This window comes from Acanthisitta chloris, unplaced genomic scaffold, assembly GCF_000695815.1.
Source record: "Acanthisitta chloris isolate BGI_N310 unplaced genomic scaffold, ASM69581v1 scaffold2613, whole genome shotgun sequence".
Classification (NCBI taxonomy): Eukaryota; Metazoa; Chordata; class Aves; order Passeriformes; family Acanthisittidae; genus Acanthisitta; species Acanthisitta chloris.
This window is the reverse complement of record NW_008665255.1, coordinates 84,227-100,911: the sequence shown is the minus strand read 5'-3', so window position 1 is coordinate 100,911 and position 16,685 is coordinate 84,227. Positions and strand designations below refer to the sequence as shown.

Genomic DNA, 16,685 nt, shown 5'->3' with positions numbered 1-16,685 from the left:
CTGCTGCTGCTGGAGCTCTCCTTCTGGGCAGCCTCTGTGCTGGAAGGAGTCTCTTTGTTCCTTTGCTCAGCTTCTTTCCCCTCGTCCTCCTGCTCTTCTTCTTCCCCCTCTGGCGCGTCGTCGTCCTCCCAGGGCAGGAGACGCACGGGCACTTCGGCGAGGAAGTGGCCGCAGTCCTGCTGGATGTTGAAGTTGATGGCCAGGCTCTGCCTGATGGCCAGGCTGTGGTAATACTGCTGGGACTCCTTAGCTTTGCTCTTACAGATCTGGGGGAACACAATAAACACAACAGACATAACTCAAAAATTCCTCAATTCTAGATCCCTTTTTTTTTTTTTTAATATGTATTTCGCTGATGGGATCTACAGCCTCAACCTGAACACGAGTAATGGGAAAGCTTTGACTGAACTGACCTTGGCAGACTATCTTAAGGCACAGGAACAGTGGCTAGTAAGCAACTGCAGAGCAATACATGCAGGTATCTCCCACTCTCCATAGATTATCCAGTGGAAAACACAGTCCAGGAAGGTTGTGTTTTAATTAGAACAGCAGCTGAGAGATGGTAAATGCACACTGTTACTTCTTTATCCGTATCAGTTTATTGCACATTCTTCTCTCAGCTTTGTGTGAAGCTTGAACAAGATAAAATTAATCAATGGCAACAGGAGATACAAAGAAACATGCCCAGAGTATTTGATTGCTTGCACATGGCTGAGTTAGCATGGCTAAGGGACTGGGTTCTTGCTCCTTGCTCACTGGAACTGGAACAGCAACCCAGGCAGGCAGACTGGGCTGTGGCTCACAGAAGGAATGGACACTCATTAGAACATGGCACTTTAATTGCTTTGGGTCCCTGGAACACTTTCCAGGGGAACAAATTATATTACCAACTGCATTGTTCAGGTTCATGGTGGTGTTTAGCCTGGAGAAGAGGAGGCTCAGGGGAGACCTTCTCACCCTCTGCAACTCCCTGACAGGAGGTTGGAGTCAGGTGGGGGTTGGTCTCTTCTCCCAGGCAACCAGCAGCAGGACAAGAGGGCACAGACTCAAGCTCTGCCCGGGGAGGATTAGGTTGGACATTAGCAAGAGATTTTTTACAGAGAGAGTGCTCAGGCATTGGAATGTGCTGCCCAGGGAGGTGGTGGATTCATCATCCCTGGAGGTTTTCAAGCTGAGACTGGATGTGGCACTTAGTACCATGGTCTAGTAACCACGGTAGGGTTGGACTTGATGATCTTGGAGGTCTTTTCCAACCAGGTTGATTCTATGATTCTATATTAACTCCATGTGTTCATGAAAACCTTCTGAGCAGTGTCCAGTCTAAGGTCTGGAGCCACAGCAGGGCCAAACCTTCCCTAGTATCTACTCTTCAATATGAGTTTTTGTCCTCTCTTTGTATCAATAAAACAGAATTTAAACTACAAACCAACCAGAGATTCAATACTAAATGATATGGCCAAAACCAATACTAAAATGACTGCATTAATGAAGAAGAGTTTTTCCCTCCTTATTCTGCTGTTAAAGAATATAAACCAATATAGGAAAAACCCTCTGATCCCACAAATGCCCAGCAGTGATGGACACTTCTCTTGGTTAATGCAGAGAAGCTGATGGGTACATGAACATGCAATATCTGCAAAGACAAGGGAGCTGGGACCTGACCAGAGCTGTATTTTCTGCTTCTTGCTTTTTTGTTTACAGACAGCACGGCGTGAGAAGTGGAAGAGGCAGCTGGTTATTTCAGGCAGATTAAATTGCTGACTACACAGACACTCAAATGTGTACACCAGGCACTTGGCAATTCCCAAGGGGAAGGGACAGCCAGGCTGTCCAGAGGCAGCTCCCAAACCTGGAGTGTGATAACTGATCTGACACCTGCCCCAATTCATAGGCAGTTTCTAGGAGACAAACCTGCAGAAATCTGATGTCTCTGTCTGGCTCCTCCTCAGGTGAGGTCTGGGGGTTTGGATTGTTATATTCAGACTGATTTACAAATACCTTGTTAGAATGGGGAAAACGAAAGCAGTGGAGACAAACTGAATTTTCTTATTGACCCATTCAGAGGCAGTTTACAGAACGTAAGTTTCATTTACTGACAAACTTCTTGTACTATTTTATAACTTTCTGAGCTGCAGCTTCTACTCAGAATTCTATTTTATATTACCATGTTGCAGTAGAGTAGTGAATCCTATGACTATCAAGACAAATTCTCAACTAATCACTCAGTATTGGTAAAACTCCACTATCACCTCAAATTATCATCTGAATGACCAAGATAAGCAATTTTCCAAGTGGTTTGAGTTAGAGTAAGTTATGAGACCAAAGTCTGTATTTACATTTGAAAAGATTTCAGGAACAAAGGGTGGGATTTGATGCTCCTGAGGAATTGCTGAGGGAGAGCCACACAGAGCTGCTTTTCTGTGTCAAAACTGAGTAAATACACAGCCAACCTTCCCTTCATTTTGAAAATTTTTGTCTGTTCCAGTTCTCTACCCCCAAAAATATGGAAATCCTCTTGCCTTTTACATATATAGTATGTTGAATACCTAATTTTTGGCACAGGAAAAAAAAAAGGTGGAAATACTTTGACTAAAACACCAACAGAAAGTAGGATCAATCAGTCATTTACCATCTGCTTGAATGCAATACATCCAGCTGAGCTCTGAAGATATGGTATGTGATAACAGATGAAAGGAAGGTGTTGATAAGGGCTTGGCCAGGCTTATTGCTAAAGTTGATAAAGAGCTGGTTGTTCAAAAGATGAAGCAATGCTGGGAAAAAGCCCTTCCAGATGATGCAAGAAAGCAAGGAGAAAAAGAGAGGTACAAGAGGCAAGGAATGGCAAGGATTCATCTTCCTTTTCATCAGAAAGCACTGCCATCATGCATCTTTTCCTTAATGCATCCACAGGAACTAAACTTCTGCCCCATTTCTAGGGACAGCACAGGCTTTTTTATCTCCTGCCATTTCACTTTTCCCTCCTGCTCCCAGCCCAAGGAGCAAGACTCGAATGTTCCAGAGCTTCTCCAAACCGTTCTGCATTAGCTTTTATTTTTCCTTTATGAGTCTATAGCCTACTGAGCCATCAGCTGACTTTCCTTCCCCAGCAGGGAATCTCATTGCCACTCTGTCCTGTGCATTTTGCAGGGTATCAGTGAACTCAAAGCACGATGAATATTGCGGGAAATGAATTTACAAGTGCTGGAAATGAGAACCACAAGAAGATCACAAAGACTGCACCATCTGTGCTACTTTGTTGTATTGCACAGAGGGACAACTGCAAATGAAATTCTGTGTAGAATGAAAGCTTGCTAATCCCAAATTGATAGTCTGTTCTTGGCACTACCTTGTTTTTTCCAAGGAGGCCAGTTTGATCTCTGATTGACCTCATTTTCTTGATCTGGCCTTGGAATAGAGCTTTGACTTTTTAATGATGTGCCAAAACATGGAACTCTGTTCTGCTGTGCTGAACTCAGAAGGGGAATGTACATTGCTTTGTTTTGCTCTGCAGCACGAAGCTCTGGGCCAACACTTCTGACCAGGAGCTTCACTAGGAAACTTGAATCATCAAAAAAACCACCTTAGCACACTGTAACAAATGAAATACAACTCGTCAATAATTGTCAGCTGCAACTAGAAAACTGTTGTCAGCCCAGTACTACTTCCTTCTGCAGTGCTCTGGTTTATCCTTGGGACAGGAACCTTAGCAGAAATCCTAAGGTTTTACTGCTAGAACTTCTACTGCTCTGCAGCACTCAAGGCAATCAATTTTAACGGTCCCTTTGAGCTGTTTGCACCTTTGCAATTCCTGTTTTCCTGCCTGCTGCAGGGCATGGCCAGGCTGGTTTATGGCTCTGAATCCTGCCTGGTGTGTCAGGCTGTGACATTGGACAGTGTTTACCTTGAGACTGTAATACTGAAAGTGGAAGTCGTTAATGCCACTGGCACAGTAATTATCTTGTTTATTCTGAGTCATCCAATTCATTTTTTTTAATGAAAAAGTTCCCTGTCTGATCAGTGTCTCCAGTCTTTGTGGAGACACCTCCAGCTGAGCTCCTCCAGCCTCCTGTGTGCCAGAGTTCCCTGCTGCCTCCACTCAGCATATTGGAATCCCTGATAAGACTGTGGCTTCAGGGGAATGTCTATCCATATTGTCCCACATCAACCAACCACTTAGAAGGTGAAGGAAAACCCCTCAGGCTCTAGAATTTTATGGAAACATTTCTTGTTAGGGAATTTGTACTTATTCCGTTTGAAAAAGTAGCTTTCTGATCACGATTTATGCACTGTCTTTATTCATAATGTTGCAGTCACAATAAATTCCACGTGGCTTCCTGCAACTTTTTTTTTTTTGCACAGGATGTTTACTAGCAGATTAGGTGAGAGCGAAGCAAAAAGCCTCTACAAAGCTGTGAAACAACACTCTCCTATAAACAAAGTTTCCTCTAATACTCACCCCAACAGAACAAGTTGTGCTTGTTCTCCACCAAATTTATCAGAGCATCTTTTGCTGGTGAAACCACCAGAATGCAAAAGTCCATTCACCTACACAAAAGGTTCCTTCTCCTAAATTCAATGCAGCAGGAGTCAAATGGTTAAAGCTGAATTTTTAACAGTCCTTTTGCAATTCTATTTTTGAAGACTGACTATTAAAAGGCAATTTAAAAAAAAATTCATGCATTAAGACTATTAACACTGTTTGGAGGTGAATCTCTTAGACCACCAGAATGCAAAAGTCCATTCACCTACACAAAAGGTTCCTTCTCCTAAATTCAATGCAGCAGGAGTCAAATGGTTAAAGCTGAATTTTTAACAGTCCTTTTGCAATTCTATTTTTGAAGACTGACTATTAAAAGGCAATTTAAAAAAAAATTCATGCATTAAGACTATTAACACTGTTTGGAGGTGAATCTCTTAGAATAGAATCATCATAGAATTGTTTGGAGGTGAATCTCTTAGAATAGAATCATAAAATCATAGAATCATCAAGGTCAGAGGAGACCTCTAAGATCAAGTCCAACCATTAACCTGTCACTGCTGGAACACCTAAACCCTAAACCAGATCCTCCAGCACCAGACTCAGATGCCTCTGAAATACCTCCAGGGATGGTGACTCCACCACCTCCCTGGGCAATATTCCAGTGCCTGAACACCCTAACAGGGAAAACATTTTCTACAACGAGAATAATAACTAAAAAAAAAATCTATCACATTTTTTTCTCAGGTCTAATATTAAAATCACAGAACTCTAGAACTGTTTGAATTATTTGCTTGGGTAGTTTTACAAAAGAAAAGAGTCTATATATGTGTATATATGTACGCACTGGCTGAAGATGTGGCTCCATATACACTCTCCAAGTCTATTTCTATGACTTCTCCAAAACAACAGCAAGACTATATTTTGGATTCAACAGACACAGCAGTAATTTTCATCTCCCTGTTTTGGGGCCGAGGGATTTCAGATGGCAGGAAGGCATAGCTTATTTGTTGAAGGTAGATTATTATGTAATTTGGCTCACACAAAAACCCCCACGATAATCAAACCTGGCGTGTTTGTGAAGCTAAATTCCCCAAATCTCTGTGTAATGTAACAGCAATCTGTTGTTATGAGCTTTTGGACAAATCTGATCCTGGACTGATGACTTATAAGTCAAAGATCAGCTTGGGGCAAACGTGCTCCTCTATCACATGCAGTGCTAGGGAGGTATTTTCAAGTGTACCTTTTCCCCTCACTGTAACAGCACAACAGCTCGTGGTGACCTCCAGCTCAAGGATATTTTGTGGATACTTCACTCCCATTTATTATGGTGCCATAAATCCTGTTAGCCCGAGAACTAGTTTTAAGACATGTGAATTATGAACAAGAAAATTTAGCACATATTTGACCGTGTTACATTGCTGTGCTTTCTTCTCATTGGCTTTCCACGTGGAAATGTATTTAGGAGGACAGTGGACAGCAAAACAACCTCACAGCTCTTGCCTGGCAGGGAATACTTTCAGGGCACATCCCTGATGTGCAAAGAGGTCTCACATTAGTGATAACCCCAACCTGCCTGCACAGAAAAATCCCACCTTGGGTCTAGAGGCAAACATTATGCATCATTGCATTGAAACAAAACCTCTCCCAGGCAGCAATGAGCACTGCCAGATTGCTGGTTCTGCAACCAGAGCAGCTGCCAGGTATTTTCACAGGCTGATTCTTGGCTGTTTGTACCACTGGCTGTGGCATCCCCGAGACATCCATATTTTATTTCACAGCTTTTCCAGTAAGAGGCCCTTAATAATGAGATATAGAGAGTTTTGCCCAGAAATCTGCCTTTAAAAGGTGCCTTTTCAAGGATCAGTTGCACCAATCTTACCTTTTTTTTTTTTCTATCTTTCTTGCAAACACTCATGCAGGAATGGCAACAACAGTTTGTTCCTTTAAAGCACCACCCTTCCGAGAATGTCAACATGCTCTGGAAGGAATTACTAGGCCTCAGAGATCTGTGTCAGGTAATAAATGCTTTATCTCAGTTTCAACAAGGAGTTAGAAGTTGGGTGATTTACTCAAGGTCACACAGGAAGTCTGACAGCACTGTGAGTCTCATCTGTCCTTCTCACTATCTTCCTCCCAGATAAGCACTGAGAAATGTAGAGATACAGTGCTCAGAAAGAACTGCCTATATAAAATTCCATTAAGCAACAACATCTAGTGAGATAGCTGCCAACTATGCACTAATATATTAGCAGCAAATCCAATAAATCTTATTGTGCTAGCTGAAGAATTGATAAGGCAACACTGATGGCTAAACAGAGCTCCTGAAAGGCTGGTAATGAGCACTGGTGAAAATGGGAACACAGAGATAGATTAACCTGGAATTTACATGGAAAATTACATGGCTCCGAAAATGGAGAACTTGGAAGTATTTCCTAATAACGGAGAGCGGTGAATTAATTTCATCCTCACGCTGATGAACCAAAGGATTTTGCTGCTGCAAGTTGCCAAAACCCTACTGACACACGTTAAAATAACACAACTTTTCCTTCAAAATGCTATTCAACAATGACTCCAAAGATTGAGCTGTGTTGATTTAAGTGATTTTGAAGCCGCAATAAAAACGTACGGAACCGAACCGATGCCGGAAAACCTGGATCCTGGGAATCCTACTGCTCACACAGATCCCTCCAGGCCCTAGGGTGTGTTTGCAGGCCCCACAGAGTGTGCTGGTTGCTGCTGTTTGCCCAGCCCCTCTTACCTTGACCGCGTAGTTGTTGAGGGGGTCCTTGGCGTAGGACGCGGGGTAGTAGACCGCGTCGCCCGCCTCGCAGCACGGCTTGTCGCTGGTCAGCCTGAAATCTGACCAGCTGTCCACCCCGAAGCGCAGCTGGTCCTTCTGCCCAGCCATGAACAGGTCCTCACACTTGAGGGCCATCTTCCTCAGGGTGTCCGTGTGGAGGCTGCGGATCTTGCCCATCACCTCCTCCCGGTTCTCGATGCCTCGATAAAGTGCTTGTCTCTGTGGTTTCTGCACCCCCCTGCCCTGCTTGGCCTGCGAGACGCGTCTCCCCGTCAGCGACTCCATGCTGTTGGAGCACCTGTCCTTACCACCCAGAGTGGTCAGGCTGGAAACACTGTTAGTTGCTGAGGTGGCTGCCCTTAGTTTTTCTGTCGGCCTGTCCAAGGAGTCTCCTGATTCATTGTCCAGCACCTTGAGCTCCAGGCTGACTGAGGAGCAGGCACTGCTTGCTTCCCAGTTGGTGTCAATGTCATAGGTGGGATTGGCCATGATGCAGGGGTTGTTCTCCAGAGCCTGCTTCTGGAGTTCTCTGGGAGTGGGCTCCGTGTTAGCTCTCAGAATTGTTTTCTTTGGCAGTGGAGGTGGTGTTGGCTGCAAGCTGTTCATGGTCTCCTGGTCTACTAGTCCTCCAAAGGCAATGGCATCATCCAAAGCTCCCTTCGGCTGCCTCGGCTGCTTCGGAGGGATCATGGCTGCTCTGGACTGTCCTGTGTGATACGAAGATAGTAGTAAGAGAAGGTTAAAGTACTTTGCATCTGCTGCTCATACTTGCACTCTGCAAAGAATCATAGAATCATCAAGGTTGGAAGAGACCTCTAAGATCGAGTCCAACCACTGAAGAAGTTCAAGGCAAATAAAAAAAAGCTGACTAGAACTCATCCAATATTTCAAAAAACCCCTAACTCCATCCATGAAAAGAACTAATAAGAAAGCAAAATGAGCAAACCAGCATCACACATATTTCATGGCATCCAGCCAGTCCTGATTTGACCGTGGCATACCTATTAAAACCAGTTTTCAGTGCTGCTGTTTTACATCCCATCGGATCACAACAACAAGGGCAAGCAAAAACCAAACATTAGTTTGGCACTCTGGCCAAAGTCCAGTTTCAATTACCCTCAGCCTCCTGTAATTCCTTCTGCAGTCAACTGGCTGTGAGACTATTCTTACTTCCTACTCCAACGGGCTAAAACTTGGTGGAGAGTAGTCCATAAAGCAACTGGGAAATGTGCCAGAGAGGCTGAAAATGTTATTTCAGAATGGAAACCATAAACCTTCAGACACAAATAATGTAGTTTAGATACTCTGGTGGTCATGTCAGAAAGACAGGATTGCCCCAGCAGATTCCCCAGGTGGAAGCAAGGCAGCTAAGTCTACTTTCACTCCAGCTGACAAGTGTGTTCCCATTGAGAGTAGGATCATGTTTTGACAGAAGTATTTTTTACCTTTCAGTTTCAAACCCATTCCCCCAGCCCTAACCATAGCACTCTCTAATATATTTCCCTTTTTCACTTTCTGTGGGTACCTGTGTTGGCAACATTATGTTCACAGATAACCTGACCTGGCTTCAGTCACAAGATCCTGAAGGGCAGGTTACATCCACACACACACACACCTTCCACTGACAGTCTGGGTTTGGACATTTGTGTGAATCCAGGCAAGATAAACTTCCTGTCATGTGTTTGGGATGGCTTTTATAGAGGACAATTATGTTTTATAAGTGCCAGACTCCTCGGAAATGAAGAATAAATAAATGACAATAATAAAATGGAGAATAAAAACCAACAAACAGATAATATAAATGACCAACTTGCTGCTCTGGGACAATTAAACAGGTGTTACTCATATCAAAATGAGATCTTTCCATTCTTAATAATCAACTTCTCTTCTCTGAGAAATTATTTTATAAGCTTTCTGCTGCTCTGGGAGGTTCACTGACTACCAAGGTAAGGTAGGAAGCCAATTCTTGCAGTTGCAACACAGCAGACTGAATAATTGCAGCTGAGCATCTTTTCTAGTAAGGGAACAGACACTGTGACTATTTGAATGTTTGTAACATGTTGAATCATAGAATTGTTTAGGCTGGAAAAGACCTTTAAGATCACTGAGTCCAATTTGAACCTACCACTGCCAAGCCAACCAAAGCCCTGTAATGAGAGGACTGCAGCAGAATGCTGAACTGAACTGGAGGATCTCAGACTCAGACCTGAATTACATCACTTTGGACCATTCTTAATACTAAATGACTTTGCACTCTATGAAAACTAAAAATTCCTTTTCAGCTAAAATGTGTTGTTACAGTTTTTATGAATACTGCAGAATCCAAGACCCACTTGGCCAGGATGCACAAACCCCTGGAATGCTGGGTTAGAATGCTGAAATGTGCTTCCTAATTTCAGCTCAGAGAGGATTGTATCTTCCTATGAATCCACAAACAGAACAGCCTTGGCTCCTGCTGTCTTAACAGTCATTCCATCTTCAGTCATTCCAAGGAAACGATATCACAAATGAAAGTTCTATCTCTATCTTTTGTTTAAGCTCCAGAAACCCTCAGAAGAGCCTTATGGATTTCAGGATAAGCCTGGCTAGTCCAGTGTTTAAAACACCTGAATTTGGAGCAGGAAATTCTATCAGCTTGGTACATATCTGATCTTCAGGGAAGATTTCAAGTCATTGTCAAGGTTCTTAAAAACAAGCAACTCAGGGGAGTCTAGTGCTCCTCTGTGATCTTGGGACTGCAGTGACTGTGCTCTACAGCTGCAGCTCTTCCCCTCTCTGCTGTGCTGCAGCACAGAGCAGTGCTGCCAGCTGGGCAGCACAGAACTCTGTCAGAAAGGTTCCTTTTGCAGAGGTGAAGAGTGGTATGACTCAGAGTCGAAAGCAGAACTGATGTCTGCATGCCAGACACACATCCAGATGCCACAGCCTTTTGCTTAATCCTGAGTCAAGTTCATTTCCACTTTGTATCCAATTTTCTTACTCATCCAAACATGTGTCCTTTTCCTCAATGCCTTCCTCTTACAAAACCTGTGACCTATGTACTTCTCCCCAGCAACACTCTGTGTTAAAGATCACTGGCCTGTTTTCTCATCCTTCCCCTCTTCCCCACTGTTCTCAGACAGCCTCACTGCTGGGGTTGCTGCAGGAGGCATTTCCTAATCTGCCCTTCTTGTGGGACTTGCTAACCCCAGGACTGCACAGATGCTAGAGGGAAACAGCCAGGGAACAAATGAGAGCAAGATGCACACCCAAGCAGAGGCAGAAGAAGTTCTCACCAGGACAGGTAAGATTTATAACAGTGTCTCTTGTTTTCTGTCTGCTTCACTGGGCCTGTCCTCCAAAAGCCACTCATACAGAAAAGTGTTGTGACTGCAACTAGTGTTGCTTTTGCAACATCAAAACAGACTTGGAGAAGGTTGTCATAACCAGCAGTTGGTTTTGCAGATGTCTGGAGGGGGTGGCAAGACCCAGAGAACTGCATGTACAAGTAATTCTGTAGGTCCTTTTTCAAGTCTTCTCAGCTGAGGAAAATGAGTTTGCTGTGTTACAGTTTCTCCCCATGAAAACAACTTTTCCAAATTGAAATCTACCCATCTGTATCACACAGTTGAAAAGCTTCATGTCTGGAGTGTTTCTATGCTGAGCCCTTAACAATGTACCTTTCTTTCATACCCACTGGGTGAGTCTTCCCAGCTCAGCTTTCCCCAAGCATGGCAGGAAACTGCACATCCCACACTGCCTAGCAAGAAAAAGGTTGTCTTAAATGTTGTCCCTGTCAAAGCCACAAGAATTTTCTTTTGCATACAGGTACTGGCAGAGCATTTCTTTCTTTCTCTTGCCTGTCCTCCCCCTTGCTTGCTCCAAACCATTGTCTCCTTACCTACTGCAGAGACTCTCCAACACTGCAAGGCTCAGCCTGAGCTACACTCTGGGGAGGCAAATGAAAAGGAGGAACAGGCACAGTATTAGGCTACCACTCACAGAGATCTTTGAAGTGGCTTCCAGACTGCTCACTGACAGAAAAAAAATTTAACTCTTTACAGGCAGCAGCTTTCTAGAGAGCTCTAAGTAATTCTATGGTTCAATAACATCTTCCATTACAGAATCTCAGTGCACTATTTAAATATTAATGCTTCAGTCTCCAGACACCATGCAGAGGTCTGAAACTTTAAATGAGCTCTGAAAAAAGGCATTTAAATTTTATTTTTTCTGGGTAACTGATTTATCACCAGACTTGGCATTGCAGCCTGATTATGTTAGCTGGAGAAATCTGACATTACTCTTTAATAACCTCTTACCCTGACTGATAAAAATAACCAAACCATGAAAAAAAACCCCCACAAATGCATAAAGTACCTTCCAGCTACTGCAAAAACTACCAGCAAACTTCACAGCCCCAGCTGCAACAAATGCTGTACATTGAATCATAGAATTTAAGGGTTGGAATGGACCTTACAGATCATCCAGTCCCAACCCCTGCCCTGGGCAGGGACACCTCCCACCAGAACAGGTTGCTCAAGGCTCATCCAACCTGGCCCTGAACACTGCCAGGGTTGGGGCAGCCACAGCCTCCCTGGGCAACCTGTGCCAGTGTCTCACCACCCTTATGTGAACCCTCCCTGGCTTCAGTTTGAACCCATTACCCCTTATTCTATCACTGCAGTTCTTACAAGTACACCACTATTTCACAGAACTGTTCAGGACACAGATTTCCATGAAATCCTGTGCTGTACTTGGTTGTTTACACATTTACTGTTCATTTCATAGACAAAAACCTTCCCAGAATGGTAATACATGGGAAAGAACTGAAAGCTAACATTTGTTAAGTGACACTCCTGATGCACCTCCAGTTTCTCAGCAGAACTTTGAGACTGGGCACAGGTCTCTGGTACTGGTTGTGGGTCCCAGGAGCTTCAGCTTGGCTGCTTGGTGACTTGGCATGTCTTGCTGCTCACCCTCCACTGAACCGTGTTAAAGATACTACCTGTGCTAATTATACATGCTAAAAAACTATCAGACTGATGCTCTAATCACTGTGTGTCACTGAACTGTCAGTTTTAGCCAGCAATGGTTTCCTTACCTTATTTCCAGCCCTGCTGAAGCACACTGACCTGCTCTGACTGACTTAGGCAATGCTCCATGGCATTGTGACTGGGATTTTTTCCAAGGTCTGCAACCCTGAATCTAGAAATTTAGCCTTCTTTTTTCACACTTCCTTAGGTGTATAGAGAAAAATAGCTGATAATGAAGTAACCTTTTTTCAATGACAGAAATACTACCCTGAGTATACTGAGAATACCTTAATCTACTTACAGTGATGCAAATTCAATCAAGACAATTTCCCCAACAAATCCTGACAAAGACAGAACAATTGAAAGATTTGTAAAGGAAAGGCTTTTAATTTTCTAGTCTATTGTCTTCCTTATCATCAGCTACAGAGCTTACCTGAATTAACTTCTGTTAGAACAAAGGCAGCCCTTACAGAAAGAAACATCCAGGCCCTGTCTCACACATGTGAACATTTGTTTCTGTGTCTCAGTTCGACTGGCAGCCCTGGACTTTGTTCAGTCAGTTGATACCACAGCTCTCCCTCATGACAGTTCTGCTCCCCCCATGAGCATCCACACCGTGCTCGAGCCAGACTCCTGCTTTGATAACTGAACAGATCCAACTCCTTGAGTTACTCCCTCTTAAGTGCCTGCTACAGCTTTTGCAGAGCTTCTCCTTAGAGCCTGTACATTTTTTTTTCAACATTCTTCTCAAACTGCAGGCATCAGAGCTCGACTCTGACCACAGCAGATGCAGGGGAAAAATGAGATATACAAAACCTCCCTCCTCCTACTGAAGTTTCTTCCTATTTCTGCAGTCAGGAACATACTGGGCCCTTTTATCCTATCATTATGGTGGGACCCATAGCAGCCTCACATCACTGCAGTGTTCACAGCCAGGTTGGATGAGCCTGGTGGGAGGTGTCCCTGCCCAGGACAGGGGGTTGGCACTGGATGATCTCTAAGCTCCATTCCAACTCCTTGTTGTCCCTGATTCCCAGAGGAGAATCCTCTGTTTAGTAAGGTTTTCCCCTTGGAAGGCCAAAGCCAATATATTTGAGGGCAGTACCTGATATAAACTACTACCTGACTGCAGATGACAATTTAGCAAAGTTTGTCATTATTTCTGGTCATGAAATTTCCTGTGACATCTCAGAACTGAAGATCAGACATTTACCAAAGCAATGACATATTATCTGCCTTTCAGTAAAACCCACAGACTTCACATCAGCTTAGTATTTACATGAACATTGTGCATTTTGCTGCCAATGGAGATGTTCACAGTACAAACAACAAACTGCAGTGTGTAGCTGTAACTGCAGCTAAAGCAAGAGTCAAATGTGATGTAACTTCTCATATTATCCTTTCCCTCAGTTTCACATACCAGTATTTGTTCATTCCACAAAAGATAGATTTTGCTGCCTAGGTGATGCAAGATGTGAGAACAAGTAGGAATTATTCTCTGTCCCTACCTAGAAATCTCTCTGTAGCCATCCAAACTAGAAAGAGAGCTTGCTTGAATAAACCAGAAAACCTTTGAACAGCAGCCAGAGAACTCAGTGCCATTTAGGGTAGCATTGCTTCCAACAACAGGCACTGAGCTTGTGAGCCAGACTCAGGCAAGCCTCGAGGCTAACTTAACTCTTTCAGACCTCAAATGTAATTTGGGGACAGCAAGTGATCCAAGGATGAGGAGAAGATTTTGACTAAACTGCTGAGGAGGTGTTTTGTCATGGTTTTAAGAAGGAACCTTCAAACTTGGTAACAGCACTTGGTAACAGCACAACAACCCAGGACTGATGGGAGAGATCACCACAAAGATTCAAAGAACCATAGAATTTAAGGATTGGAGTGAACCTTAGAGATCATCTAGTCCCAGTCCCCTGCCCTGGGCAGGGACATCTCCTCACTAGACCAGGATGCTCAAGGCTTCATCCAACCTGGCCTTGAACACTGCCAGGGTCGGGGCAGCCACAGCCTCCCTGGGCAACCTGTGCCAGTGATGGTATTTTACCACATGGGCTAAACATGCTGTAAGTAGTTCTGATGTAGCTAGATCTACTGCCTGGATTCTGTCTGTGATGTAGCTATCTCCTAAATACCTTAAATATACATATCTCACTAAACTGAAAATAATTCATTAGCTCTTTGAGTAATCCACCATAAAATTATCAATGTTAGCTTTCCTCCTTGAGGTTAGTTTCTTGCTGGATGTTAGTCTCACTCTTGGGTGGGATATTTTTCCCCCATTATGCTTTATAAACAATACTTAATGTTTTAATAGCAGAAAACACTAACGACTTCATCACTAATTCACATCTAAGCAAAACAATGCAAGGATACCACTGAAAGCCTAAGGAATGTGTGCACCTGAGGGTTTAAAGCTTAGTCCTTGATCCCTGAAACCTGTGTGGACACGCCAAGCCCCTGCACTCTGAGCCATCCCAAGGCACTCACTTTACTCTTGGCCCAACACTTTGTGAGTTAGTATTGCTTACAGGATTGGGTGTTACTGAAAAACATGTGTTCAGGTATCCTTGAGCATAAATGAATGAGAGATTTTGTTCTTCTGGAAAATGTGGCTGGAAGTATTGCTGAATTCACAGCATTTCCAATCAAAGTGCTTTAGAAAATTGGGCTGATGATACTGATACTGGGTATCAGGAGATGCTTATTTGTCTTGCTCCCTTATCTTCCAGAAAAGCCCTGAATCCATGTATCTGTTTAATATGAGTCAAGAATTCAGTAAGTGTTGCACTGCACCTTCAGGACATTCATATCTTATTCTGAAGGAAACTCTCAGACTGGGATAAGAGAGGTTTGAGTCAACAACAGATGGTTACCAATATTTCAGCAGTTCCTGATGCCCTAAAATAAAAAGTCCTTTCTTTTCTTGAAGTTTGGGAAAATATTGAAATCAACTTATTGTTTCTAAAGAAATTAGGTCACCTGCTCTGCATTTGAAACCTGATTAAAATTCCTCCAAACAGATACAACAAAGTGTCTTTTAAAATCGCTTGAGATGTTTATCATTACAGGCAATTAAGACTGTTTCAAATGACAGGAAAACAAACCTTTGAGTTTGTTGAATCTTCAATTCCTTGGTTGTGATCTAAGAATGAAGAACCATACCTTTATTTCCTATAAACCAATATTAAAAGCTTAGTACTTAAAATCTCCCCTTCAGAAGACACACTGAGCTGTTCAGAACAAAAGGTTCTTCACACCCTGCAAAGGTATCCAAAATCAGACCTGATTTCTATATTCCTCTGTGAGAGTCACTTACCTAAGTTGCTGTAGGTAGCACTGCAGGGATTTAAGTCAGGAGAACGTGGAGTCTCCTCTTTTTCCTCCTCCCCCTGTGGGAGCCGGGCCGAGGACACCGGGATGACGGAGGCACTGCCACCATTGTCCTGTTTCACAAACACAGCTCTGGGGACACGAGGGGACAAGTCCTCCAAGGTCGTGTCATCGGGCACTTGACTGCAACAAACAGAGCAAAATCACCTGGAGAGCAAAGCTGGGGCCTAGACCCTCCTGCAAAATGCCACATTAGGCATTTCGTAGCTTCAGGAAAGGGAACTGCTAAGTTCTTTCACCTTCCTTTGTGCAGAACAACTTTCTTGTTCTTTATGAGAAGAAACAACTCATGACTGAAATAGCAACACAGAGTAGTTCATGCCTGTGGTGTAAAAGGGATGATAGAACGTTTTGCAGCTACAACCATGTCCAAAGGCATAAATATGCAGGGATGATCGTGGGGAGAACGTGTGGGACTCGGGACAGCAGCAGAGCTGGAGGTGCTTTTTACCCATGGGAACAACTGTGCTTTGACCAAAGGTAACAGGGTACAGCAAAGGGGGACTCAGTCTCAACAAATGCATCTAACTTTAATGCAACATTTTCACATCCTGGTAGGATTTTGGGAACTGACACTTTGGGAAACAGAGCTCATCTAAGCCAGAAATCTATTTGCTGTATAAATTTCTCCAGGATTAAAATCTATCTGCATTAGGCCAACTGTGAAAGGCCACCAAGACATTCCTCTGTGCCTGCTCTTAGCTGTGAAGTTTTAATCAAACTGTGATGACTTACAGCACAAAACTCTGAAAATCATGGATTCAATTGGTTTGCCATGGATATATTTATTGCAGCGTAATTTAAAAATTATGCATTGTATGTCTGAAAAAAGTGTTGAGATTTAATAAAAACCTCACAATTCTACTGAAAATATAGCAGCAATTATCAATAATATGCCACAAAAACATGTCAGAGCAAAAATATTTCCAAGCCTTTATGTTCTCTCACTTGCAGAAACAAATACTCATTAGAGCCAAATGTGGATAGTTCTCATTGC

The 16,685-nt window shown here is 43.3% G+C and overlaps 1 protein-coding gene across 1 annotated transcript in view; it reads right to left on the bottom strand.

Moving 5' to 3' along the window:
* Positions 1-16,685, bottom strand: part of PEAK1 (pseudopodium-enriched atypical kinase 1) — a 27,746-nt gene that overhangs the window by 969 nt on the left and 10,092 nt on the right. The window contains exons 3-5 of the mRNA XM_009071641.1: positions 15,615-15,811; positions 7,239-7,987; positions 33-266 (exon numbers count right to left, since the gene is read on the bottom strand). Of these exons, the coding sequence (XP_009069889.1) occupies positions 33-266; positions 7,239-7,987; positions 15,615-15,811 (1,180 nt within the window). The remainder of the gene's footprint in view (positions 1-32; positions 267-7,238; positions 7,988-15,614; positions 15,812-16,685) is intronic.